The following is a 26,459-nucleotide window of genomic DNA, read 5'->3' as shown; positions in this document are numbered from 1 at the left end:
GTCGACAGTTTCTCCTGTTTGCGTGTGTATACATTTTATAGTCATTAATTCTGGAATAAATGAGTTTGCTGTCCGATTTGGGGGGGGTTTTATTTTCCCTGTGGGTTGCAGATCGTAGGGTGCGATCATGAGTTGGGCAGCACAGCAAAAGAGGACAACTGCGGTGTTTGCAACGGAGACGGCTCTTCCTGCAGACTGGTGCGAGGACACTACAAATCCCAGCATGCTTCGGAAAAAAGTAGGTCCTCTCTCGAATACACAGTGAAAGGAGAATCCGCCCGAATTGATGAAATATGAAGACGGGGGCGCCATTCGATAGTGACAGAGGGGGCTATTAAAAAGAAAAAATGCCCGTTTGTCAACAGAAAAGCCTTTCTGACAACAATGCTCACCCATCATCGGCCTCAAAAGAACCTGCAGATGACAAAATTCATATTTCAACAAATTGAGAGCTTTTTAAAACTTCCAAAACTGATGTCCTTGTTATTTGAACTGATTATTGTGTTCTGTTGCAAACGCGACAAACTGTCTTCGAAGGAGTTTCCCCCTGTGACTGTGGGCGGGCCTTCCTACAAATGCTTTTGTTGCTGGTAGGACGGTGTTCTCTGGTACTCGGCTGCAGCATATCACGGCATATCTGCTATGCTCTTGGGTTTTTTTTTGTTTGTTTGTTTGTTTTTACACATTTATATGTATTATAGTTCATCATCACCCTCTGTTTAACCCATAATTTCGGGCAAAGTGTCCGCTTTGCAAAAACTATTCCATCCAAGTGCCATTTTAATGATTACTGTTGATTATATTCCCGCCATTTCTTCTCCCTCTCTTTCTCTCTCTGTTTGTTTCATTCAAGCTGAGGACACCGTTGTTGTCGTCCCCTACAAGAGCCGCCACGTACGTCTAGTCCTGAAAGGCCCGGATCACTTGTGTAAGTCCTGGTAGGTCCAGGGTGCCCTTCCATGCAAAAGCATTGCCTTTAGCAGGGATTTCATGATGGGCTACAGCATCTTTAAGACGAGTACTCCTCATGAACTCCTTAAGTCTGACTACAGGAAGGTTCTTTTTGAATAGACTTTGCTGCATGAAGCTATTGGGAAGATATTACTCACCAGATCTTTATACACAAGAGTATATTACAGTGATTCTTTATCAATATTGATGCTGATTTTGACATTTTGGCCAGAATAACACGAACAAGTTTGGCTCGGTGCACCATTGAAATCTTCCAGCAACTGCTGATGTCACAGCATCGAACTCCCCACTGGGCAGAATTGTTTCCAACTGATGAACCCTCACCCTTACAGTTATTCCCTTTCCGTACTAAATATTTGCTCCGCCATTATTTTTTCGTAAACTATACAAAAATTACCTGATGTGAGAGATGTTGATGAAATATTTTCCACAGCCTTATTGACAGAAAATGACACCCTTCATTCTGCACCATGACTATTGTTTGTCACCGCTGTTTCCCTGTGTTTTCCATCACCTTCTTGAATAAATGGCCACGCTGGAATCACGCAAGTCCGTGCTTGAACTGAAGTAGAGTCAAACGGTGAAAACCAAGAAGATGGAAATATAAGAGTGCGCGTGTGTGTGTGTGTGTGTAAAAAAATAGATCTCTTTCCTCTCTCAAGATGCCTGAAGTGTTGTTGAGCAAGGCATCCAAGCGCTCCAGTAGTATTTTTAAAGAAAAATGTAGTAGGATCTGTTAAAAAAAAGAGTTTTTTGAGAATGTCAGCGCTTGGATCACGGAAAACCTGTTTATGGAAAATTTTCGGTACAATCAATAGTTTCATCTGTGTTTTGTCTGTATTTGACCTGTAACGCGTTCACATGCCTCCAGTTCTTACTTTTTTTTTCCCGTTTTTTTAGACGTGGAGAGTAAGACTCTGCAAGGGGTGAAAGGTGAACTTGGCTTGAATAAATCCGGGCAGTACCATCTAGAGAACACAACTTTGGACTACCAAAAACTGTCAGATAAAGAAGTCCTGAGAATCACCGGGCCGCTTGGAGCTGATTTCACAGTCAAAGTAGGAGCAGAAATGATTTACCTCTCTCTCTCTCTCTCTCTCTGTTTTTCTCAACACACAATCGTCAGAGTTAAAAAAAAAAAAAAAAAACCTTTTTCAAGGATTTTCTTAATGTGTTTTTTGATTAAAAATGTCACAATATGCAATTACCAACAGAAGAGCTTATTTACAACTCGCCTTTACAAACGGACTTTTCTTTTTCATTTAGAACATGACTTTGTGATATATATTTTTTACCTTTTCCATGTTGATAATCATGACGTCAGTTGTCACCATCTTTGTTGGCACATCGTATTTGCTCTTTTTTATTGACCGAGTACTCCAGAAATTGAAGTGGAAGTACACAGTGTGTGTGAACACGGTAGAACCATCAGAAATCTGGTTGACACTCGTAATGGACCTCCAGCTGGCAAATCCAAGTTTCATCAAATCAGTGTTTTGTTTTTTTTAATAAGACACCAGGTAATTAGAATCCATAAATCTTCCCGTTCAGCTGTCGACAAAACGCGTTCGTGAGCGATCATCGCTGATTCATGCCCTTTATTAATTTTCCTTCGTTTTTGGCTGCTGGCAACAGCTGCATATCAGGGGCTTCCATCAATGCAACGTGCAGGGAGATAAACAGTCCCAGCAGCGGCGATTTTGTTTAATGAAATCCTCCATCGTGATCCAGCGCGTCCTTATCAGGACTCCCGGATGCTGTGGCTATTGATGCTAGCCAACATCAGCCTGCAGATACGCACTATATGAGAAGGTATTGGTTCCAGTTGACCGTTAAAATGGATCTGTTATCCAGAACTCTTCATATTAATTCTGATATACAATCTTGGAAACAAACTGTAAAATCAGTTCATAAGTTTGGTAGAGAAGCAGAGAACCTTTTATAGTGCCGTGACAGAACGGCTCAAACATGTTTTTCTGAGTCCTTTCACACATGCGATCTCAGACTATAACCAGTGAGCTGACATTGACAATTATACAGGCTATGGACTGGGACAGTAAAACTTCCCCTCTCATAAAATAAAGTCAGGATTGTACAATAAAAGGGAATTCAGGAGACGAAATCTGAGAAGTCATAAACACATAATTTTCTAATCTGTTAGGAGGCAGACGGCCATTTCATATTGCAGAGCTGGAAAAGTTTGTACAAATAGAATTCGATATTAAGAAGTTGCCAGACATTCTTTCCATTGTAAACGGATGAATTTGAATGAGTGGCAGTGGAGTCTTTGGGCATTTCTTCATCAACACGGTTAAAGGAAGAAAAAAAACGGTTGAAGCACTTGCAAAAAAAAAAAAGAAAAAAAAGAAGTCTCCTAATAGATTCAGATCATCTTTAGTCATTTATTGCATCCGTCAGTCAGCAAAGTTGCAATAATAAACTGCCTTTACGTTCAGCGTGTTAGGTTGGACCTGATTTCTCCTCCAGATGCACACAAGTTCAGCTGACTTGAAGCTAGGATGCAGTTTTAACAGCTGATGTTACCCTCGTCGCCTACTGCTTATTAAAAACTGTTCTTGGCCGACGGCAAGAAGTAATAATAATAATAATACAGTAATAATTATCCTCCTAACAGACCGATAAACCGATGCCAGTCATCACAGTACTTTGACTGAGGTATGAGTTGCAAAAATATGCTGGAGCAGATGTGTCTCATCCGCAACGTCGCTGGGAAAGTTGATATGTGTACGTTGGTGTTCACCCTTGTGAATGAAAACCAAACAGGTTCTGAGACGGTGTTGTTATTCGCCCCAGCTCAGAACTAGTACTTGGCTCGCGTTGGCAAGAAGACAGAATTTTACGGCTGCCCGTTCGAACAATTTGAGGTCTGATCTGCTTGACTTTCGGTTGAGGGAGAACTTTTGCGGACTCAACTATGTAGCCGAAAGCTAAGTTATGACAGTATTTGTCCTTACTGACACGAAATCGTCACGCTGAACGCACGCATCTTGAGGTTTCAGACACATTGTATTGCAATTTTCTGCATTTTTGCAGAATAATCACATACAGTGGAGTATAAATTCCTTTCAGAGCATGAAAAAGTACCGCGCTTTGCTAAGCGCCTACAACGAAACGTTACAATGAAGCGTGAATGATTATAGATACATCCGTATGTGCCTCACTTTAATTCACACCTATAATGATACCTTCCGATACTGCATAGTGTAGCATATAACATTGAGTCCTACCGTTTACTGATGAGTGTGGATTAAACACAACAGCTAACCTGAGTATTTCACCTTAAACACTTAGACTTTAAAATGCATCGTAAGCTACGTCCATAAGGTTGGATAAATGTTGATAGAACGCATCATAATATGTCCTACGTGTTCATGAGTGTTATAATGGACTACAGATGTCGTACTCCCAGAAAGAGTGACCAAACTTTTCTGTAGGTACAGTTTACGAGCGGGGCGGACAGTGTGGTCCAGTACATCTACTACCAGCCCATCATCCACCGCTGGAGAGAGACAGACTTCTTCCCTTGCTCTGTCACATGTGGCGGAGGTGAGCGAGGCGCTCGACTGTCGGCGTTGTGAAAGTGCTCGCGAGGCGTACCTTGAGAGTTTCTGTCCTTTGTTCAGGGTACCAGCTAACCTCGGCAGAGTGCTTTGATCTACGTAGTAACCGAGTGGTCGTGGACCAGTATTGCCATTATTACCCAGAAAACATCAAACCTAAACCTAAACTCCAGGAGTGCAACATGGAGCCTTGTCTGGCCAGGTTAGAAACCATATTCTGGTGGGATTCATGTAGACTTCTTTTCAGTGGTTATGAGTTACAAGTTGAAGGGAAGATGAGAGATATTGCTTGTCCCAGCAGAATTTATAATCGCACTACAGATCCTCATGATTTTGTCAGTAAACCTTTGCAATATTGGAAATTCTAATTTGATCTTGCTGTTCAGTGATGGCTACAAGCAAATTATGCCGTATGACCTCTACCACCCCCTGCCCCGGTAAGTCCTTTTAAATTTCTGTGAGATGACTTACAAATGAAAGATGTATTACGATTACCAATCTTTTTACCTTTTGCAATGTCAGATGGGAGAGCAGCCCCTGGACGGCCTGCTCCACCTCGTGCGGCGGGGGCATCCAGAGTCGCTCCGTATCCTGCGTGGAGGAGGACATGCAGGGAATCATCACACCAACCGAAGAGTGGAAGTGTCTGTACTCCCCCAAAACAGCCATCTTGCAGCCCTGCAACGCCTTTGACTGCCCCACCTGGCTGGCACAACAGTGGTCACCTGTAGGGGCCCTTCATTTTTGAACATATTTCAGTCGATACAATATAACATCAATATACAGTAAAGCCATACTGAACTTTAAAAGAACACACCAACAAGAGTTTATTATCTTTGGCCACAGTTTCTGTTAAGGTTGGAACTGGGTTCCTTTTAAGGGAATTAACTGAATTGCGTCAGGAATTATGTCCTGTACAAGTTGTTTTAATGCTCATGGGGAGATTTCAGCTTCGCCAGCCATACAAGTACATGCAAAAGACCCGAGAGCCAGAATTACAACCTCTATAAAACCTGGGATGCTGTTTACCTAGCACATTCTTTCTTGTGAACTTGCCTGTAAATGCTTATTTTGGCAGAAGATACACCCCTACGGAGAGAAGTGTTTTGGAAGGACTCTCTCTTGAGTCAAAGAGGGGAGAGGATCGCAGTTTCACCGCATCACACAGAATTGTCAGTGCTTTAAAATGATCAATCAATCAGAAATGAAAAGGCTTTCCTGTTGCCATTAGTGCACGGTGACCTGTGGCCAGGGTCTACGCTACCGCGTGGTGTTATGCATCGACCATCGGGGACTCCACGCTGGAGGCTGCAACCCCACCACCAAACCTCACATCAAAGAGGAGTGCCTGGTGACTGTGCCCTGCTACAAGTCCATAGGTGGGTTAATGCGCGTTTTCGTCATGACTTCATCTTCAGGGTCGGTATTTAAACACAAATCTGTGAGGCTGATCTCATGTCTTTCGCTCTAGATACACTCCCTGTGGAGGCGAAACCTCCGTGGCACAAGCAGGCCATAGAACTGGACGACGAGATCATTTTGACCGATGAGCCGAGGTGAGTTCCTCCCAGAGGAGAACGCAACGCTGAACACGAGAATGCAACCACCACCGGTTACAAAGTATCTCCAGTCGTCGGTGACTTCTGTTGACAACAGTTAGGAAGGAGCATCGGAGATTTAAAGAGCTGCAGTCACTCTTGTGTCAGAGGAAAAGAGTATAAAGGAAGGTGTCAGGCACACAGTTTCAACTGTTTTCACAGCTTGAAATTGACAAAAAAAACAAAACCTCTGTAGTATCTTAGCTGCATTCATGTCAACTGCTATTATCCTCCATTTTTAGTCAAACTGTACACCTGCAGCCCCCCCCCTTTTTTTTTTCCTAACACGACTCAAAGCACAGCATGCATTGGGTGTGAGTGCATGATTTTTTTTGTTGTTGTTTTGTTCTGCCAAAAGTTTTTTCAGACGTAGCGGCAGAACAGTTTCATTAAAAGTTACCGATTGTCCCCGTCCTTAGTTTTCTGTCGTATGTGTAACGTTAAAGTGTCGGGTGCTCGGATAAAATGTGTCCAGAGTTTGGAATAATGAGGTAAACACATGTACAATAAATCCCTCAGGCCCGGGCTGCTAATGGCGAGCTGACGTCACAGATGTCTTTATATGGTCATCTTGCTCCAGGCACAGCACGCCCATGAAGTACAGGGACGCTGCCCCTCAGCAGGATTTTGGATGTTGGCCAATTATGAAATGGGCTTTTCAGGAGCGGGGGGGGGGCGGGGGGGGAGGGGCTTTAAAGACACATGAGCCAAAGTGGCTTGTTTCAGCCAGAGGAGGAACTGACAGCCCAGTATGAGATGGACTTTTTTTTTTTTTAATGGTGAAAGTGCAGTCGTTACCCAACCTTAGTGTTGTGCTCGTCAACACGTGGACTGCATGAAGCAATGAGTTGTTTCGCTGATATACACGAAAATATTTCTTTTTCCTGACAAAGAAGACATGTTCATTTTTCTCACACATTTTAAATTGGCTATTTTTGGGGGTGGGGGGGTTGGGGGTGGAGCCAAACTTTTTTCCATTTCCAACCACTACCGTTTCTGTCAGCTCAGTCAATCAGCCAAATCGTTCAACTTTATTTTACATCTATAAAGGTTAACCAGCCATGGGTGAACCAACGGCTGCCAAATCTGGGAGATGACGACATGAACTCAAAGTATAACTGTGGAAGAAATTATGCAAATTTGGGGCTCCCACAAGATCTCCTTTGGGATTTTGAAAAAAAAAATCGAGATCCGCTGCTGTTTTCCTCCCCCAGTGAACGCTGTCAGATCCCAATCATGCATTTGGCGTACAAGATTGTCTCGATTTAAAAAAAAAAACAACAAAAAAACAAAAAAAAGTGAAGGAGAACAAAACTCGTTTTTGGAAGACCTCCCTGGCTACCAGCATTACCTCAGCACAGCCTCTGGTGTTCTAGATGTCTGCGTCCCACATAATAAACGCTGTCCTCTGAAGATGGACAGTGTTTGGACTCTGCTCAGTGTCCCGCATGAATTGTATTAGCGACCATGTTAGCCAGTTCAAAACATCTGTTAGTTTGACTTATCTTTGGAGTGGGGGGGGGGGGGGGGGGCAGCGGTGAGAAAGAGAGAGAGAGAGAGAGCAATGCCAAAACATATGATTTTGCTCCTCTGTAAAAAAAAAAAAAAAGAAGAGCATGTATTTCCTCCAAAAGCACATAAATGTCTCTGTATAATATGCTTTCATTTACAAGCCAACAGCAATATCTGCCTTCCATATGGGGCCAGGTTACGGATGTGAGAGGACCAAGAAGGAAATTCCTATGTTAGACTTATTGCACCTCCACTGCCAGGCCTCATGCCTGCCCTGAACCGCCGCTGCGCAACGGCTTGAAAAATGAAACCCACGCATGTCCCACGGCTCGGCCAAAAGTGTTATTTCACCTCACCACCACCATGACTAAATAAAGTATTTCCATTGATGGAAATTTAATTGATGTGATTAAGAACGGACTTTGGCGGATATTACAAACATGTGCCGTTTCCGTCCATGAATGAAGTCAAGATTGTTTTTGAACTCACAGATGTAGTTAAACTATGCATGAAGACAAATATTTCTGTGGTTTCGCTTGTTGACTTTGTTGTTCTCCTTCCAAGGTCTAACTGTCTGCCTTTCGTTTTGTTTCGGCCTAAACACGATGAGTCCTTGAGCTCTCGTAAAGAGCCAACCTTGCTGTAATTACGAGCTCTTTATCAAGGTCTTCTTCAATTGAGGTATTCTTATAAAACACCAGGGTACTTTGGCGATGCGGTCACACAGCCCCACAGAGGAAGCCCCCCCCCCCCCCCCCCCCCCCCCCCCCCCGCTCACTGTGAAGTCAGACTGTGATGTACATGTACTGTCGAGCACAGATGTTCCCATTCCATTCTACCAATTGTGATACACAAGATATATAAGTTCAGGTGTCAGCCCACTGTGTGGATGTACGTTTTATTACTTGGCTCGGGTTAAACACTTTGTACACCCCGAACTTTGTGCAGCTTTGCTCTTAAACACTCCAAACTACAGCCGTGATTCTCTACACGTTGTTGTTTTTGTTGTTGTTTTTTTTAATCTGTGTTTTTTTTTTTCTTCGATGCGAAATATGACCGCATTCGCCGGCATTCGACCAGCCCTGTCAGCCCTGCGCATTCGATACTCCGATGCTCTAAAACAGTAGTTGCCCATGGAAGCGGAGCGCAACTTCCCATTTAAGCTGCTGTTGTCGGGCGGCTTAGACAAATTCACTTTTTGTATGTTGCATTAGTCCAATTTATAAGTGGCAGGGCCCCAAAGCCATGTGGTATCAGTTCCCTGCATAGACCGGCATACACCAACCCCGCGTTTTTACCCACAATCAGACAAATTGGGCTTCACTCATGAAACATTTGCGTGTACAAATTTGTTCTTCCGCACATGAGGACTTTTTCAGCCCTCGGTTAAGTATTAAAGACAGGAGGCAATCCCTGGTAGCCATTGATAAGTCTTGGTCCCTGATTCCTGACATCTACTGTGCGTGTCTGCGAACTGGCAATCACCTAGGCTTGCATGTTCATGTCACAGAGCGACACAGTAGATGTCAGAGTTGAAAAAAGGCCCCTGGCGTTCCTCCCTATGTGTTACACTTCACCGCAGGCTCAAATATTGTCTGTAAGAACAAATTTGCAAAGAATAACATTTCATAATGAAGGCTTTAAAAATTTTGAGGCATCCTTTTTTTTTTTTTGGTGGAGAAACGCCAGGAAGCTTGTCCTAATGACAATGAGAATATAGGGCCAATGAAAAAGTGGTAGGCTTAACAGCCTGGGTGCTGAATGTGATTTTATTTAAAAACACACACACACACAAAAAAATGCTAATCATTATAGAAAATGTATATGACACTGGTATCCATGCATAAAAGGCTGTTTTTAAAAAAAAATAAAAATCTTTGTTTATTTCCATATTTTACCATGAAACCCAGCTGGTAGATAATCAATCAGTGAAGACAAACTGTCATAGCTGCTCCGTCTTTGACTGAGTCATTAAAGGTCTGTCGACTTTTCTCTCCTTGAGCCATCGAATATAATGCTTTTGATTTTAACCGGCAGGTTTTAACGTTCCCCAGAAAGTTGAACAAAGAGTGTGAATTAAATTCCGACAATTAAGTGGGATGACATCACTTTTTCTGCCTCGCGTTTCCTAGTCGAACAGTTATTTCACACTTTCCCTCCGGCCATCGAAAGGATGACAGCTCTGCCTCTCGCACAGCCTCGACAGGCCTTCATGAACACTCGTGATCTACAAGTATTTCCTCCTCTGAGCCGCTCTCATAGCTTATGGCTTAATATGAAGGACAGTGCACATGAAAGCTGTTTATCCAAGGATGGCTGAACCTAATGCTTCACAGCTGCTCAATTAACCACAGAAGAAGTGGATTTCACAAATACTTTGTGAGCTTATGACCTTAAGAGTAAATGACTGTGATTAAGCATCTCCTGTCTGCTTCACCAATCGCCCTGTCTATCATCTCCAGCTTTATCCCCGGCCCCTGGCAACCCTGCAGTCGGACATGCGGTGCTGGGACACAGCACAGGACTGTCAAATGCCAGGTACTGCTGTCCTTTTCTCAGACTGTGGCAGACCTTCCCGATGATGAGTGCGAGGGTGTCAAGCCTGCTGCGAGCCAACCCTGCTACCGCACTCCCTGTCAACGACCGGGAGGCAAGAAGGAGGAAGAAGAGGGGGAAGAAGAACAGCAGGGCGAGACACCTCAGAGAGAGGAACTGCACGACTGGGAGTATGAGGGGTTCACAGAGTGCTCCGAGAGTTGTGGAGGAGGTATGGATCATGATTGACCACTAAAAAGAACAGAGATATGGACTCTACAGCCATGCTAGCAGCTGCGCTGAAGACTTCACGTAGGAAATTGCTGACAATGCAAGTTGAAAACATTATAGGGCAAAGAATGTAGAAACTAACCAAAATGAGTGAAATATAAAACAGTGTAGGCGTGGGGGGAAAAAAAGGCACGCTTGCAGCTGCATATACACGTCGGTGCTTTTAACCGAATGCAAACGTAGCAAATTGTTCCATTCAAGTTGAGAACAACGCAGAAATGAAACAACAGTCAGGCTAGCAGCTACAGTCAGGCTAGCAGCTACAGTCAGGCTAGCAGCTACAGTCAGGCTAGCAGCTGCATGCAGGCTAGCAGCTACAGTCAGGCTAGCAGCTACAGTCAGGCTAGCAGCTGCATGCAGGCTAGCAGCTACAGTCAGGCTAGCAGCTACAGTCAGTAGCAGCTGCAGTCAGCCCCAACAGAGGTTTGAGTGGGATAATAACAGAGATGGAAAGAACAGAAATTAAGAGTTCGAAGGTAGAAAAAATGAGAACGGGCATGCTAGCCTCCGCACTTAGGCACAACTGTGCTTTTAGCGATGTGCAGCCATGGGAAGTTGTTCAGCCTGAAACACTACACAGGATAAGAATAGAGTGAATTTGAGGGTTTTTCCTCCCTCCAGCCCATAAATGCGACATCCTGTTGTTTTGAAGTATTTCAGTTTTGCCCAAAGTGGTGAACCAAGAGATCAAGCAGTTTTACATTAAAATGACCGACAAAACATAATGTCTTTATGGTACAATTACGACAAGTACTGCTTATTAAATCTTGAGAGCCAACCCGTGTGTGAACCTACCAGTGGCACGAAGGTTCAGGGGTTGCAGTTGCAACATTAAAGTGGGAGTGAAAAGGCTCAGCAGTACGCGGGAACCTCATTCCAGCGAGTGAGTAAAGCCGTGGCTGTATTGGCTGCTAAGTGAGAGTAAGTTATGTGCTGTTAGATGATAATAGATGAAATACCAAGTTTTACCCTATAGGTCATTCCTCTGACATCAGCAATGAATGCTGCGCCAGAGAGAGACTGGTTTCCTAAACATCCTGCCAACATGAGTCGAGGCCCGCTTTAATCTCCTCCACGTCCAAGCGTGTATGCCCGCATTGTGTGTCCGTCTGTGCTAATGTCTGCATGAGTAACTTCACTTCTACACATGGGCGTAGGCTTTTGTCAATGTCTGTCTGCGCTCACCCAAATCCAACAAACTCCCATTCAGGGATGATTACAGGCCCGTATCAGATGTCTCACACACACCCCGAGGGCTGCGCTTCTGTGGACCATCACACCGCTGTGCTGTTTGAAGTGCCTGCTTCACTATTATTGTCCCCAGCATCAGAAGCAGACACGATGATTTATGTCCCGTTGCTCTTAACTTGACCCGAAATCACACCCTTCAAGTTTATCCACATCTCAGGCCAGAGATTAAACAGGCATTCGTTTTGATAATAAGGGGCCGAATCGCTGAAAAGCGTGTGGTCGCATTCGTTCCAGGAAGATGTGTGAATATTGCACAGACTAACGTTTGAGGAGTTGAATAACGAACTGCGCATCGTCGCTCACAGCTGATTGTTGTGGCTGCCCAGGTGTACAGGAGGCAGTGGTTATCTGTCTGAACAAGCAGACCAGAGAAGCAGCAGAGGAGAACCTGTGCGTGAGCTCCCGTCGGCCGCCTCAACTGCTGCAGGACTGCAAAATTCAGCCGTGCCCACCCAGGTAAACCCCACTGAAGAAGCCTACGTCCTCACCGTTTAACAACAGTCGTACATGGACATTACAAACTGATGGGTGCAGTAAAGAATAAGGAGAAAATGTGGTCTGACAAACCAGGTTTGAGGAAATATGGATGTAACTTAACAACATTCAATATGCAGAGGGACAGATGTATGAATCTCTTGCACCTGTTTCTACTCATACTCAGAAAACAAATATCAGCTGTGTTAAAACCTACTCATCACTGTTTGTGTACAAAAGCAATCTTTCAAATCCACGACACCATCCCTCTCAACTTGAACCACTTGGGCCAATTAAATCACCATTCAGGCCACTTGAGTCCAAGTGATTCTTAAGCAGAATGACGGAGATGGATGATGTATCACTGGGAGCAGGAAATGAAGCCAGTGGGAGAGCTTGTGGAACCTGGTCAAAATCAGACACAAGAGGGATCAGATGTCAGTTGGAGCATGTATAGTAGGCTCAGATTGAAACTCCTGGAAGATCAGTTTTACCAATTTATTTTTCAGTTGCACCCGTGCAGAAATGTGGCAGATACAGTACTGCTGTGGATGCGGTCAAACCAAACCTCGTTAAACAATTTGACTTGTAGAACAATGACGAGCGTTTAGTTGGTGATTCTGACAAATTTCCCAAAGTGTATCCGAAGTGAGCGCAACTAAAATGATTTTGGAGTGACTCTGACTTCTTTTGGGGCTTCTGGTGGTCTCGTGATTAGGTTTTGGTAGTTTTTGATATGGGCGACTTTTGAGGAGGGGCGCCGTGGCTCAGAGGTAGCGTGGCCGTCTCGCTACTGAAGGGTCGCTGGTGACAGTGTCCAAGTATCCTTGAGCAAGATGCTGAGCCACGAATTGATGGCTGATGGCCCTGCGATGGACTGGTGGCCCGTCCAGGGTGAACCTCGCCTTTCGCCCAATGTCTGCGGGGATAGGCTCCCAGTGTCACCTGGCTCACCAGAATATTTTATTAGTCTGACTTCTGAATTTAATTGCATTATTTCTCTACTTACCTGCAAAAAAAAATCATGCTGAATTGAAAGCTTTTATTTTTGAAAAGTGCTGAATGAAATTCCAAACATTGTGTCGCTTGGAACGGCCAACACAAGTGTGTTTGACATCCATACAACAGTGTGTCTGTGTAGAGGGTAGCAGACCTGTTCCACTGAGCTCATGACACCGTCCGTCGACTTGGCAGTCGCTAGTTCCTCCAAAACTACAACCTGTTGTGCTGCAAGGAATCCACTGGTAACTTTATGCTGGGATAAGATGAGACAAACCTTCATTCGTCCGATGCCTCTTCCTGGGACACTGCTGCTCTGTGCATAGCTTGAATTCTAGCATCGGTGCCTCTGTTCTGTGCTAAGAAGCAGATACTGTCTATATTTTTGTGATTTCTCTCTCTTCTGCTGTTGATTTCTGACGAATAAACATCAGAAAATTAGCGCCAGCTGCACCACTCGCTCTCCTATTAAGTACTAAAGTCTCTTGCCCATCAGCTGATCTCCCTCTCTCTCTCTTTCTCTCTCCATTTTCTTTGTATGCCTGATCAGTGTCAGCTTTCCTCTTCAGACTTTTCAGTTGTGACATTTATGCTCTTGTTTGCCACCAATGTTTGGCATGTTTACAACACGATACTCCTGTGGTGTTTGGTGTACTCCTGCATTTCAACAGTTTTGCATTTTAGCCTTTGATTAAGTCCGTCGTAATAACCTGATGTCGTGATCCAATAGCTAATGGCTTGGAAAAATCCGGCTTAAGGACAAATGTGTATTCCGACCTCAGCACTAGAGATTTGAGCAGAATCATTGAATAACCGTGCTTCACGAGATGACATGACTGTCATAAAACTGTGAACGTAGCGCTATAATACGGTGGTTGCTGTTGCATCGTGATCAGAATTGTAGAAAAATGTCGACACCATCAAAGGTTTCAGAAATGTGGTCTGATTTCAGGCTGTTTGTTCAGCTATCATTCATAAAAACACTTTTTTTTTTTTTTTTTTTTTTTGCCACCGCTCCACATTGGACAATACCCGCTTTGATTTTAGGATAACATTTTCAGAATTTGGTGGTCAAGTTCCCTGTGACTGCAGCTATTTTTGCCTACAAGTCAAGAATTCACTCGCTAATTCTCACAAAATTTCATGCAAATTCCATGAAATGATGAGGTAGCAACGTTTTATATAGTACACTAAATACACGTACCACCTGTTATTGAACTCTGTCAAGGGCTGCGCTACATGCAGTATTTTTTATGAGATATTTAGATGGAAATTTCAACCAGAGTGATCAGTAAAAGCGATCTGTCTAGTTTTACAAAATTCAGCAGACGAGCAATTTTTGAATTTAGATCGTAAAAATTAGATAAACGCCTGGTGTCTCCAATAAAATATGGCTAAATAACATAACACCATGTTTTATACAAAGGTGATGTAGCTAAACAGTGAGTGGATTTAGTGGTAGGCCGCACATTTCAAGCTTACAGCAAGTGTAGTCTGCGTTCCACCACTCACACTCTTGTCAGAAAAGCCAAAGGCTTGCAGCCTGCCCTTGCCTGTTTTTCCAGGCCTTGAGTCTTGTTTTCAGGCACAACAAGCGCTGTATTGGACTTGTTTCCTTTGGCCTTCTACTCCCCTCCCAGAGGCCTTCTCGCCCTTCCATTTTAAGCTGCGCTCTTTGGATACTGTTCCCTGTGAAGAGAAACAGCCATAGGATTAAGCCTGTGGTTTAGAACCGGTGCAGAAACAAGCTACATTCCCAATTCACCTCAGTCCCTTGACACTCGAGTAAACACGAATAGTTTTGAAGTATCACCCAAGCTATTAAGCAAAAAATAGAGTGGTTGCTGTCTTGGTCGAGTCCAAAACTTCTAGAGGCCTTGACAAATGAACGGGGGAGTCTTTTGAAGCGCACCATTTCGGTTTGAAGATTGGAGTAAATATATCAAGCTGCCTTTGATACTGGATGAGGCCCCAGAATAAAAATGTTTTGGACAACATAATGAATATTGGTTCATATAGGTACTTGGGGAAAATGCAGGAGTTAAAGTATTTCCATGGGGATTTCTCAAATATCACTAAATTCAACAGGAGATTGAATGCAACTTTGTCAGGATCCAAGACCCATGAATCACGTTTTCACTCATGTTCGCTTCCATGAAATTCACCGCCATGAATTTACACATTCATTGGACTGAGAGAGTGTCCTCTCGTGAGATGAAGAAAAAACACCAAGCTGTGAACTCTTGCCTGACTGACTGAACGCCTTCTGACTGCTCTCTTGTGTGGGTCAGGAGATAAACTGCATGAATACGGATGCAAAGTAGTGCCTATTAATCAGGGGTGATCCAGTGGATTAAGTAGTAAATACTGCTTTTTCACGACATTCAGAATCAACCAGTGCATGTAGTGAGTTACGAATAAGGACAGAAATCTAAAAACAAGTATTTAACACATCTGGTACTACATGCCTGCCTCAGCAATTCAAGAACATGACTTAATGAGCACATGTTAATCATTTAGAATGACATAACGCAAAAGTACATTGTTTTTGCAGATGGGAAACAGGGTTGTGGAGTACCTGCTCTGCTTCCTGTGGGGTTGGTCTGATGACCCGCACTGTGGCTTGCACTCATCGGCCTTTTCGGGACAGCAACCGGACCGAGGTTTTGAGAAACGAGGACTGCCAGAGCCCCAAGCCCAGCCCTGTCCAAGCATGCAACCGCTTTGACTGCCCTCCTATGTGGGACACAAGTGACTGGGGGCAGGTATAAGGATTTTCACCGAAATAAAAGCTTGATCTAGTAATCTGCATGTGGTCCATAAACACAGAGGGGATGGCGACTGTATTTTTTTTTTGCTGTAGTGCTCCCGTAGTTGTGGTGGTGGGATACAAAGGAGGCAGGTCCTGTGTAAACAACGGTTGGCAGACGGCAGCATCCTTGAGCTGCCCGACACCTTTTGTCCTTCCAAGAGCCCTCCGAACCAGCGGCCCTGCTCCACACCGGAGTGCCCTCCTCACTGGGTCACAACAGACTGGTCGCAGGTAGGCACATTTTTTACTTATTCACAGTAACTGACATTACAGAATTAAAAGATAAATCTCTTTTCTGGGGTTTTTAATGAATCAGTTACTTTAACTTCTGTCTAGTGCTCGGTGACTTGTGGAAACGGCATACAGAGACTACAGTCAGTCTGCAGGAAACTAGGGGAGGATGGAAGACATTGGACCGTAGGTCCTGAGAATTGTTCGATGACGGTCCGTCCCTCCAGCATTCGGCCATGCTCTCTCAGGCTCTGTGACAGTAAGAGACCCTCTTTTTTTTTCTTTTTTTTTTTGGCTTTATTTTGTTAGGCTCTATGAAAGCAAACTCAGCTTCAATGTGAATCAAGGACAAATTGTAAGAAAGCACAGGCTGTAACCAAGCTATGCATCTTTCCTGTTACTTTCATCACAGACTCTATGAAGCCCACCATTCTGACCCAGAGAAAGGTTTATCTTCAGTGGAGGAAGGGCAAAAAGGTACATTTGGTAGTAGGAGGCTATGCCTACCTGCTCCCATGGACAACTGTGGTCCTACGGTGCCCTACCCGCCACATCCGTAAGGGCCATATACGATGGTTGAAGGAAGGGAAGCCCCTGGTCAGCCTCCCACACCTTTCGATAACATCACTAGGATATGTAAAGATCCAGCAGGTTAGCTCATCTGACGCTGGCATATACACATGTGTTGCAGGCCAGGCACGGGAACATTTTGTCCTACAGATCATTGGCAGCAAGCAGAAGCTGTCTGTGCCAGAGGTAGCAGGTGGGCAACGAAAGGTTGGGCACATGGATGCGGTTTCAACAGGTGAAAGATTACCGGAGCTACCCGTCGCTGTCAACCGATATGACAACATTGTTGACCGTTTGCTTGAACTTAAGGGTTCCGTTCAAGAGGACGTTATAGATAAACCCCACTCCAGTGAAAAGAACAAGTTGAACCCAGAAGATCAGAGGGCAATCCCCGAAATTTCGGTCTCAGTCATTGATACCAACAGGCTGGATGAGATCACGCACAACCTCTCTGAAGGCCTCCAAGGACCACGAGGGCAGCAACTCATTGCTCAGTTACTCAGTGAGCTCACTATGAGACATGATGAAACCAATGAGTCGACTCTTCACCACCCTGAGAGTGCACAGCCTTCCACACAAGGCCTCCTTTATAAACCCCACATCATAGCCCACACAACTAGGTCAAGAAACCCCCTGATAATCCAGCGGCCCAGGAAGGTTGGAGTGACGCCACCATCTGAAATGACAGTTCACGTAGGAATACCGATTTTTCTCCAGAAGCCAGTTGCAAGTTTAGAAATGAGATGCGAGTCACTGGGGTACCCTGAACAATTCTTAACATGGACAAAGAATGGAAAAGAGTTGACCTCCAACAGCAGGTAAGAATTCCTCCTCTGTGCGGCAGAAGATACGAACAAACGGCGGAAAGAATTTTCATTGATTACTTTGTCTTCATGTTGGCAGAGTAGAACTGTTGCCTAAAGGCTCACTAAAGATCCAGGCACCAGACAAGGCGGATGAGGGTCTGTACACCTGCACTGTCAGGAACCGTCTTGGCTCTACGTCTCTTTCCTCAAGGTTACAGATTACAGGTAAAATAATGTTACTGTTGTGCTGATCCAAAATAAATGACATCTTGATTTCTTCTTCAAATATAATTGAATTTGTGAGCCGAGTTCCTTTTCAGACCGCACAGAAGCGGAAGCGTCCCCTCTCAATCTAACAGTAGAGAGCGAAGCATATTCCCTTGAAAGAAAGAAAAGTAGTGAGGGATGTTGAAAAAAAGGTTAAATACATCCGCCGTTTCTTTGCTCATATCTACTATGTAGAAAGCAGAAAGCTCTGCTGTGCTCTCGGTACAAAAATGCTCACCATCTCTCTGTTACACTCACACACACACACACACATTCTCATTCTCTCTCTCTGGACCATGGTTTAACTCCTTGAGCAGTTTTACCAAGCATTGCTGTGAGAACAGTCAGTCGAGTCAGAGTTGTTCAGAGCTTGGCGTCATTTTGTCCCACGTCCAAGCTTTTCGAGGGTTTAAAATGCTATTTGTGTGATCTACAGTCGGGTCAAAGGTCACCATCAAATAGATACTCAGGAACAACACCGTGACTATTGAGGCTAACAGTCCAGTTTGCATCCATGTGTGTTGTTCTTTTGAGGTTCAGCCTTTTCCAGGAAAACATTCTTTACAACTGAGAAACATCCACATTCACGATGAAGCATAACCACAGATTTGGATATTAGTAAGCATTTGCATTTAGTCCTCCAGCGGTGCGTCTGTCTGACTCAGTGAAGGGGAATGTCTTCAGGTCACCTCTAAGCTCCAAATTATCATCAATTGCAACCATCCCATCAAAGCACTGCCACCACGAGTTTCCTGATGTACTTTTCCTCTTCATAAGACAACAATTAGAGGGTCGTGGCAGTGTTTCAAAGAGAATTAAACGGTGAAAAATTTGCCGAGCTGCATTTTCTTATAAATTTAATTCAAGTTCAGTTAAAGGTAACGGGTAATGGGTGGACTTCTTCTCTGGAAAGCGAATAGAAAATATGATTCACTTCCAGGTCCTTAAAGCGTACATGGAGGCCCATCTCTGAATACGTCTTGTTGTTTCTAAAGCTACCGACCCAAGTATCAGGACATGTCGTTGGCCTGAATTTTGAGTTTACTAAACGTGTGTAATCACTGATGGAAAATCCTGATATCTGTATTAAAGTTCATATTAAATTTACTTGATTTTTCAGGAGGCAAAGGAAGAAACTGTGTCCAGGGTAACAATGTGGGAGGAAATGCCCCTATTTGTCCTGACAGGACTAACCGCAACCTGTCAGCAGAGCTTTGCCACGGTCAAGCCTGCCCTGTCAGGTAACTGCCCGCAACTCCACTCCACTTTCTTTAAAAATGTCTGAATATCTGGGTTGGTTCAAAATATTTTGCCCGCGTCTCTTGCTGTCCTGCTTCCCCGGATCATTTCATTCTGCAAAGCTTTTCAAAGACTGTTTTCAGATGTCTCATAGTGTAAAATAGTGACGATGAGCTTCGAAACTCCTCTTGGGTGAATTAGGTGGCGTGCGGATCCTTGGGCACCATGCTCTGCAAGTTGTGGCGGCGGGTCTCAGACCAGGACTTTGCGCTGCGTGCATGGTCCTGAGGGCATGTCGGGAGAAGTGGAGAGCCATTACTGCCTTGGCACAGGGAGGAAACCCTCCAGCACCAGGCTATGTAACCTTCTGCCCTGCGCCAGATGGATTACAAGCCACTGGGGGCCGGTGAGTCCATAAATCTCAGCCAGCGCAGCACTTCTGTTCCGATCACAGTGACCTTAAATGAACTTGAGCTGCGTAAATGTTCTTGTTCGGTTAGTCTTACATTCTTTCATGACTGTTTGATATTATTTGTAGCAATGCAAAAGGAAAATCCTTCGTTATTCACTTGAAGCCCGACATTTATTGTGGTGAGGGACAGTTTTTGTTTCCTTCTTGTCCCTCTCACTTCTACTTTGCGAGCATTGCCCTTGAAAATTTTGGTTTTGCTGACCTCCAGTGGTGGACTAAAGCACATGTATGACCCCTCCAGCCACCTCCAACAGCAGTAAAAAAAAAAAAAAAAAAGCATTTATCAGCCTTTTTTGAGTCACTCATTCTTCAGAAGAGGGAGAATTGATAAAGCCAAAATAATGAAAAGGGGGTGGGGGGGCTACTTATGAAATTATATTTTAATTAAAAGATTATCTTTCTCACACTCTCCATGCGTTTCAGTGTCATGGTCAATGTGTTGGATCCAATTTGGCCACGCAGACACGTGATGTTTACTGCCAAGACATGAATGGCACCAAAGTCCCCTACAGGATGTGCAATGGACTCCAGAGGTAAACGTGAACCGTTCACTTTGATGTCGGGGTGCAGTGAAATGCACAGCAAAAGTGTGTGACGTCATGTGTTTGCGTTTCAAGGCCCAGCCCCGTCAAGAATTGCTCCACGGATGCCTGCGCCGTTCATTGGCGTATAGGCCCGTGGACACAATGCACCGCCACCTGTGGACGACACGGTTTCCAGTCACGCCAGGTCACCTGCACGCACCGTCATAGCGGGAAGACAATGCGTGAACATCACTGCATGTGGAAACCTCGTCCTCCCAGCTGGCGACGATGTAATATTTTGTCCTGCGGCAGAGGTAAGGTGATATTGCCATTGGTGAGGAGCCTCTGGAGGGATAGTTAGTTACCGTAACTCTATGATTATAGGTGAAATCGCATTACAGTGACAGATCCATCGCTGATTCAAAAGCCCTGGAGGGAGATTAGAGGAGTGCCACGGCCAGGGGCGCCATATTGAGCGGAAAAGTTAGGACATTCTAAGGACGCATGACTGGCCCCCAAACCCCCCCCCCTCCCCAAAAAGATATATTTTTTTAAATCATAATTAATATAATACAATGAAATAAACAGTAGCTTTGTCTTCATAAAATGTATCTCAGAGTTCTCTACTTTATTTGGGCAAGTTCATATCCATCGCTCATCTCCTATCTGCATGAAATGGTACAGCCCTCCCTGAGTGGCACTAGTCAGCGGTGCCGCCGCTGCCGTGGCAGTCAGACGGGAGTTGCAAACACAGTGCGCTAAAGGCTGCAGCAGTGTCTTCAAAAACAAAGCCTGGGTCCGAGAAAAGGAGGGAAAGAAAGGACAGAGAGAAGAAAGGGTGACAATATGTCAGCCAGTTTTTTTCTCCAGGAAAAGGCGGGTGCAGTCTGTGAGCGGCTGAACTCAACCTGTTTGCTAGTTTTATGTCCACAATGAGATAAACTACATTTTAGCGAATTATCGATGGGTTGTCCCCACCCTCCCTACCAGCCTCAGCAGCCGATATAATGTGGGCAGGTGTACTGTCTCCCCACAACCCCTCCCCCCAACCCAATGAACCACAACAAGAAGGTGAGCAGCGTAGCACATCAATTAGCATTACTGAAGGGAGTCCGTGGGAACAGGTAGAGGTAAAACGTAGAGTTACGTCACGTAGAGCTTTGATTGAGTCGACAGGATCCTGCAGATGTGGTGACAGGGTGTTTGTGGCCTTTGGTGATGGCGCCCAATGTGATATTTTTTTCACGGGGCCCGAAATCCCTGGCGGCGCCCCTGGCTTCTTTGCCGCACAGTAACTTCCTGAGCAAAGAAGAGGTATAACAAGATCAGCTAAATAGCACTGAATAAGTGAAATATAAGACAATTTAAAAAAAAAAAATCTATGTCAAGATGGCCCAGGGCAAGCTTTAAAAGGAAGTTTGCGTGTGGTACTAAAAAAAAAATAAATTTAGATTTATTTTCCTCAAACTCTAGCGCAATAATTCCATTAAGAAGAGGTTTTTGGTTTTAATTCTTTTCCCCAAGTGTCATGTTTCAGTGCTTTAAAAATCCCCTGAAGAACCTCACTACATTATAGGGGAAGGGGAAGTAGTAAAACTGAAACACTCCACGCGTCCGGTAAGCTGTGATGATCGGGTCACTCAGACTGTTTGAAAAGATTCCCTCGCTGAGTGCTCCTGCTGTAATGACACGTAAGTAAACTGCCGCCTCTGTTTACACCAGCAGCGGAGTGTCGAGACAGCACGAGATACTGTGAGAAGGTCCGACAGTTGGAGCTGTGCCCGCTGCCCCAGTTTAAGAGCCGCTGCTGTCACTCCTGCCTCAACACCTGAGTCGGGTCGCGGGACGAGCTGTGGACGAGCTGGCTTGGCGGTCAGGGAAGGTGCTCAGAATGAAACTTGAAACCTTGACGCCCCACGCTAACACCCACAACTGTCGCAAGAGAACAGTCATGGATGGAGATTCCTGAGTGTGGATGAACATTTGGAAGGCCATAACCTCATGTGATTGTGATCTACTTTTCTCTCTTAAGAAACCGTTGAATTAGGAAGCATCGTTTTGAGAGGAGTGATGTAACGGAGGCTTCGGTTTCCATAAAATCTGAAGTCCACCGCTTCCCTTTTATTATGCGAAAGAGATTATGACGCAGCGCCACTGGATGAGAAACTGCGAACCACACAGTGTTATGTGGAAAGGAGGACACCTGGAAAGGCCTCGCACCAACCGTATTCTGCTGCAGCAGCATTCTTACACAGCCAAAACAGTGTTCAATTTGTAAATGTTCACAGAATTCAAACAAACATACAAACAAAAGAATAGGAGTCTATGATAACCACTGCAAAAAAATAAATACACCATCTACTCTGTTACAGGTGAATTTGGCATCAGCCATCTGGAAAATAGATCATGGTTCCATTTTGGGTCATGTTGCCCGTGTTGGCCAAGGTCAAGTCATTGAAAGAGAAAAGGGATAAGGACTGGAGTTGTTTTAACGGCTTTTTTTTTTTTTAGCAGGTTAGAAAGTAGTTTGATTTTTCCTACATGGGTTGCACTAATGGAGACGCAAAGAGAGAGAGAGAGAGAGAGAGAGAGAGAGACTTATTTTGCACTCAGAACTCATCCAAGTCTTTGTTGAGAACATGGCTTGTAGAGTTTTTTTTTTTTTTTTCATTATTTAGTTTGTAAAGTAACATTTTTCGTTTTGTGGTTTTGATATTTCTTGAAAAGATATATTGTCTAAATGTCCCTTTAACCACTTTTTAATGTTTCTGCACGTTTAAACATGAGGTGAGTGTACACACAGCTAATAAATCTTAATTTGTTCTCCCGACAAACTTTTATTTTTGGACATTTTACAAATAGTTATCCTCTCTTACCGCTTTTTTGTTGTTGTTGTTTTTGTTGGTAAAAATGATCTTTTCAAGTTCGACAAAACAGTAGTGACTTAAAAAAAAAAAACGTACACGGGCAGGGTTTGCACTTTTGACGTGTTCGCTTCCGTAACACTCCAGTGCAACACGTTGTTTAACTACTTGGCCTTTCATTGAGGTGTGATTATCTGGTTGTATGAGAAGAAACCACCATTAACATGTTATGTACACCCTTAAGTTATGTAGATATTTGTTTTCTTTACTATTTATTTTCATGTGCGTTCTTGTGCATAATTTTGTAAATAACTACAGGGTTGGGTTTATTCTTCTGCCTACAGTTGATGGTATTTCATATACATGCAGTGGGGACCCTCTGCTGGCAAACCGCTCTCATATCCGGTTAATCATTAAATAAAACCAAGCACATTCCTTTTGAAATCTGTTTGTTGCCTTTTTTTTTTTTTTTGGTTCCAACAAATATCCGACCACTGGGTGTGCAGAGCAGTTTCTGGGATTTTTGTCAAACGTTATACATGCAAAAAGGAGCTCGTCACTTCCCTGGGAGTTGTTTTTTTTTTTTTCTTCTTCTTCTTCTTTTTAAAGTGAACCACAAAAACAAGATACAGCACATGGTTGCAGCTGCATATCGGTGCTGTAATGAAGAACTAAAAATAGTCAAAAGAGGAACCCACGTTCCATTTCTCTTGTCTGAATGTGTTTTCACACAAAATGCTGTCATGAGATTCCTCTAAATGGATTGCAGACGTGGATTTTGAGCTTTTTACCTGAGCTCACAAACAGCAGGACGTAACTGGACTTCTCTGGGGGATTATTGGCGAAGAGGAATGGTTGAAAAGGACAGTTCGCTGACAGCAATTCGGATCCTGCGAGTTTCGCTCGTAGATGAACTGGAGGGACGGATCGAGTCTCTGCTAGATGTCCTCCTAAACAGGGACGTGTTGAACCGTGATGATCGTGAGGAGGTTTTGTGTCAGTTGGGGCCTCGGGCAAGAGTAAGAAAGGTGTTGGATATCCTTGAGGCTAAAGGCGAAGAAGCAGCCAAGACTTTTTTCTCTATCACTCATCATCAGGAAGAAGCACAACATTCAAAAGAGAGCCCAGACCAGCGTCAGTCTATAGGTAGGTACATTTTAGAATGACAACTAAGTCCAGGCTGTTCTTCCAACGACTATTTACTACTGTATGTGGTTGGTTTGGTTTAAAAGCACATTATTTGAAGCTTATCTTCTTTTGCAGAGTATAATAAAGTCAAACAAAAGCACAAAGATGTCCTCAGGCGCAGAAGCGAGAGCATCCTCTTCTACAACACTAGACATGGAGAAAAAGTTATGTTTTCTGAACATTACGTCAACCTCCTTTTGGTAGATGGGCACCAAGGCATAGAGCTCAAAAGACACGAGATGCTGAGCTTCGGACAAAAGCGCCTGTCTTTGCAGCAGAAGTCGGCGGTGCACAGGAAAATTACACCAGGCGAACTCTTCGTAAGCACAAACGGAAAATGTCCTGTCAAGAAAGTTCTGGTCACAGGGGTTGCAGGCATTGGGAAGACCATCCTGGTGCAGAAGATGATGTCTGATTTCGGGGGGAGCAAGGATCATTCTGAGTTTGACTTCATCCTTCACATGACCTTCAGAGACCTGAATCTGATCGATAAGCCTACGAATTTCCGGGAGTTGGTTTTACGCAAAAACAAGCACCTGGCAAAAGAACTGGACAGCATTTTAACCAACGACCACAAACTGTTGATCATCTTGGACGGCTTTGACGAGTTCAGACACTACAGGAACTGTGACGTGGATGCATTCGTGACCGAGCTAGATGAAGATGCAGAGGTGGTAGATGTCCTTGGGAGCCTGCTGATGGGCGAACTGCTACCAAATGCTTGCATCATGCTCACAAGTAGACCTGCAGCTATTACCCACATCCCGGTGGGCTGTATTGACCGCTTCGTGCTCATTGTTGGCTTCTCTTTGGCTGAAGTTAAAGATTTTTTCTTTCGTTATTTCCAAGACACCGCCCTTGCCGACCAGATGTTTACAGTGGTAGCAGCGAACGAACTGATGTTGACACTGTGCTACATTCCTGCATTTTGCTACATTGTATGTTGCATCCTAAAAGAAAGCCGAGATCTCTGTGGAGAAAGTCCCAAGACCATGACAGACATTTATGTGCAATACCTGGTGGCCTTGCTTCGCTCTCACACCCAAGCCAGAGCGTCTCCACAAGATCAAAACACTGGGGCCCCACAGCAGCTCTCCGACATCGTTCTGAAGCTGGGTCGTCTCGGTTTCCACAAGCTGTTGGAACATCAAACTCTATTCTACAGCACCGAAAGTGATGTTGCGGCATTACAGGGATGCAACCTCGTTAGTACCTTCCTTGATAAGACTATTGTGCAGGAACCCGGCTGCACTGAGGAGGTTTACTCCTTTGCGCACCTTACTGTTCAAGAATTCTTTGCTGCGGTTTATTATGCGGTGACGGATCACCCTTTACCTGATGCTCTTCAACAAAATGGGGGGGTTTCAAGCAACGGATACTTCGACCTTTTCAACCGTTTTCTCTCTGGAATCCTCGCTGAACGCAATGCGAATCGTCTCTTGAGGCAAGTGGGGCTGCGTTGCCGCAAAACTAAAATAGACGCGCATCGTCAGAAGATGATCAGAGAGCTGACCGTGCTCTGTGAGAGTGGGTCTTATATCCTCAACCATTTGCACTGCTTGTTAGAGACACAGGACCCCTCATTGGCCAAGGCCGTAGAACCTCAGGCACTGCGAATTAATGTCAGCGATGAAACGCTCTCCCAAATGGATTTCAATGCCATCACATACTTTCTTAACTTTAAAGAGGGTGAAATCAAAGAGCTGGATCTGACAGGGACAGGAGTAAACGCTGACGCGCTAAAAGATATTCGACCCCTGCTGCTCAGATGTCATAGCCTTTGGTGAGTTGGGGGTACTTTGTCTTATTCTCAGAGAGTACAGGTCATGTACAGTTGAGCAAAAGTGAAGAAGATCCTTAACTTGTCCTCTTTAGGTGAGGGGACATTCCATCTACGTCTTTTCACTACGGTCCCAGAATGTGTCCAGGTGGTCAAAAGGTGTAGAGTTCCTTAAAAGACCTTTTAGTTGCATCCTAGGGACCCTTAAGAGATAAACTCATGATGTCACGTCCTGTTTCCTTTAAATGTTTCTACAACATACTGAAAACGCCCTCGAAGGTCTGCCATATAATGAGCCGGAACCTTTACAGAACTTCAAGTCATGTCCTTCTGGACATGTTCAGGATAAGACGATGTCCTTTCCATCGACTGAGATGTTCTCAGAATTTTCTAGAAACGTAACAGTTCTCGATGGGAATTAAATTACATACAATTGCAAGCTTTCTGGCTGTTAAGTGGTAACTGTGCACCTGATATTTCACCTTGAAGGCTC

At 44.3% G+C, this 26,459-nt stretch overlaps 2 protein-coding genes across 4 annotated transcripts in view; both read left to right on the top strand.

Annotated features, from left to right (window-relative positions):
* The window catches only part of adamtsl3 (ADAMTS-like 3), a 104,654-nt gene extending 81,146 nt beyond the window's left edge, over positions 1–23,508 (top strand). For all 3 annotated transcript variants that reach the window (XM_086198218.1, XM_086198216.1, XM_086198217.1), the window contains 21 exons: positions 112–238; positions 854–928; positions 1,873–2,030; positions 4,428–4,539; positions 4,617–4,755; positions 4,940–4,990; positions 5,076–5,280; positions 5,785–5,932; positions 6,025–6,109; positions 10,126–10,430; positions 12,067–12,196; positions 15,768–15,978; positions 16,077–16,256; positions 16,362–16,515; positions 16,669–17,644; positions 17,730–17,857; positions 19,020–19,140; positions 19,340–19,544; positions 20,034–20,143; positions 20,228–20,448; positions 21,857–23,508. In XM_086198218.1, the coding sequence (XP_086054344.1) occupies positions 112–238; positions 854–928; positions 1,873–2,030; positions 4,428–4,539; positions 4,617–4,755; positions 4,940–4,990; positions 5,076–5,280; positions 5,785–5,932; positions 6,025–6,109; positions 10,126–10,430; positions 12,067–12,196; positions 15,768–15,978; positions 16,077–16,256; positions 16,362–16,515; positions 16,669–17,644; positions 17,730–17,857; positions 19,020–19,140; positions 19,340–19,544; positions 20,034–20,143; positions 20,228–20,448; positions 21,857–21,966 (3,951 nt within the window). In that variant the 3' untranslated portion in view covers positions 21,967–23,508. The remainder of the gene's footprint in view (positions 1–111; positions 239–853; positions 929–1,872; positions 2,031–4,427; positions 4,540–4,616; positions 4,756–4,939; positions 4,991–5,075; positions 5,281–5,784; positions 5,933–6,024; positions 6,110–10,125; positions 10,431–12,066; positions 12,197–15,767; positions 15,979–16,076; positions 16,257–16,361; positions 16,516–16,668; positions 17,645–17,729; positions 17,858–19,019; positions 19,141–19,339; positions 19,545–20,033; positions 20,144–20,227; positions 20,449–21,856) is intronic.
* Positions 23,509–23,625: 117 nt separating this feature from the next.
* LOC147238662 (NACHT, LRR and PYD domains-containing protein 3-like) lies at positions 23,626–26,288 on the top strand. Its single transcript, XM_086198219.1, has 2 exons — positions 23,626–24,144; positions 24,262–26,288. The coding sequence occupies exons 1-2, from the start codon at positions 23,850–23,852 to the stop codon at positions 25,971–25,973; spliced, it is 2,007 nt and encodes a 668-aa protein (XP_086054345.1). The 5' UTR covers positions 23,626–23,849; the 3' UTR covers positions 25,974–26,288.
* The last annotated feature ends 171 nt before the right edge of the window (positions 26,289–26,459 follow it).

This window comes from Aulostomus chinensis, chromosome 24, assembly GCF_037954235.1.
Source record: "Aulostomus chinensis isolate RoL2024-O1b breed Wild chromosome 24, RoL_Achi_v1.0, whole genome shotgun sequence".
Lineage (NCBI taxonomy): Eukaryota > Metazoa > Chordata > Actinopteri > Syngnathiformes > Aulostomidae > Aulostomus > Aulostomus chinensis.
Note: the sequence above shows the minus strand (reverse complement) of the source record. Positions and strands in the feature narration are given on the sequence as shown.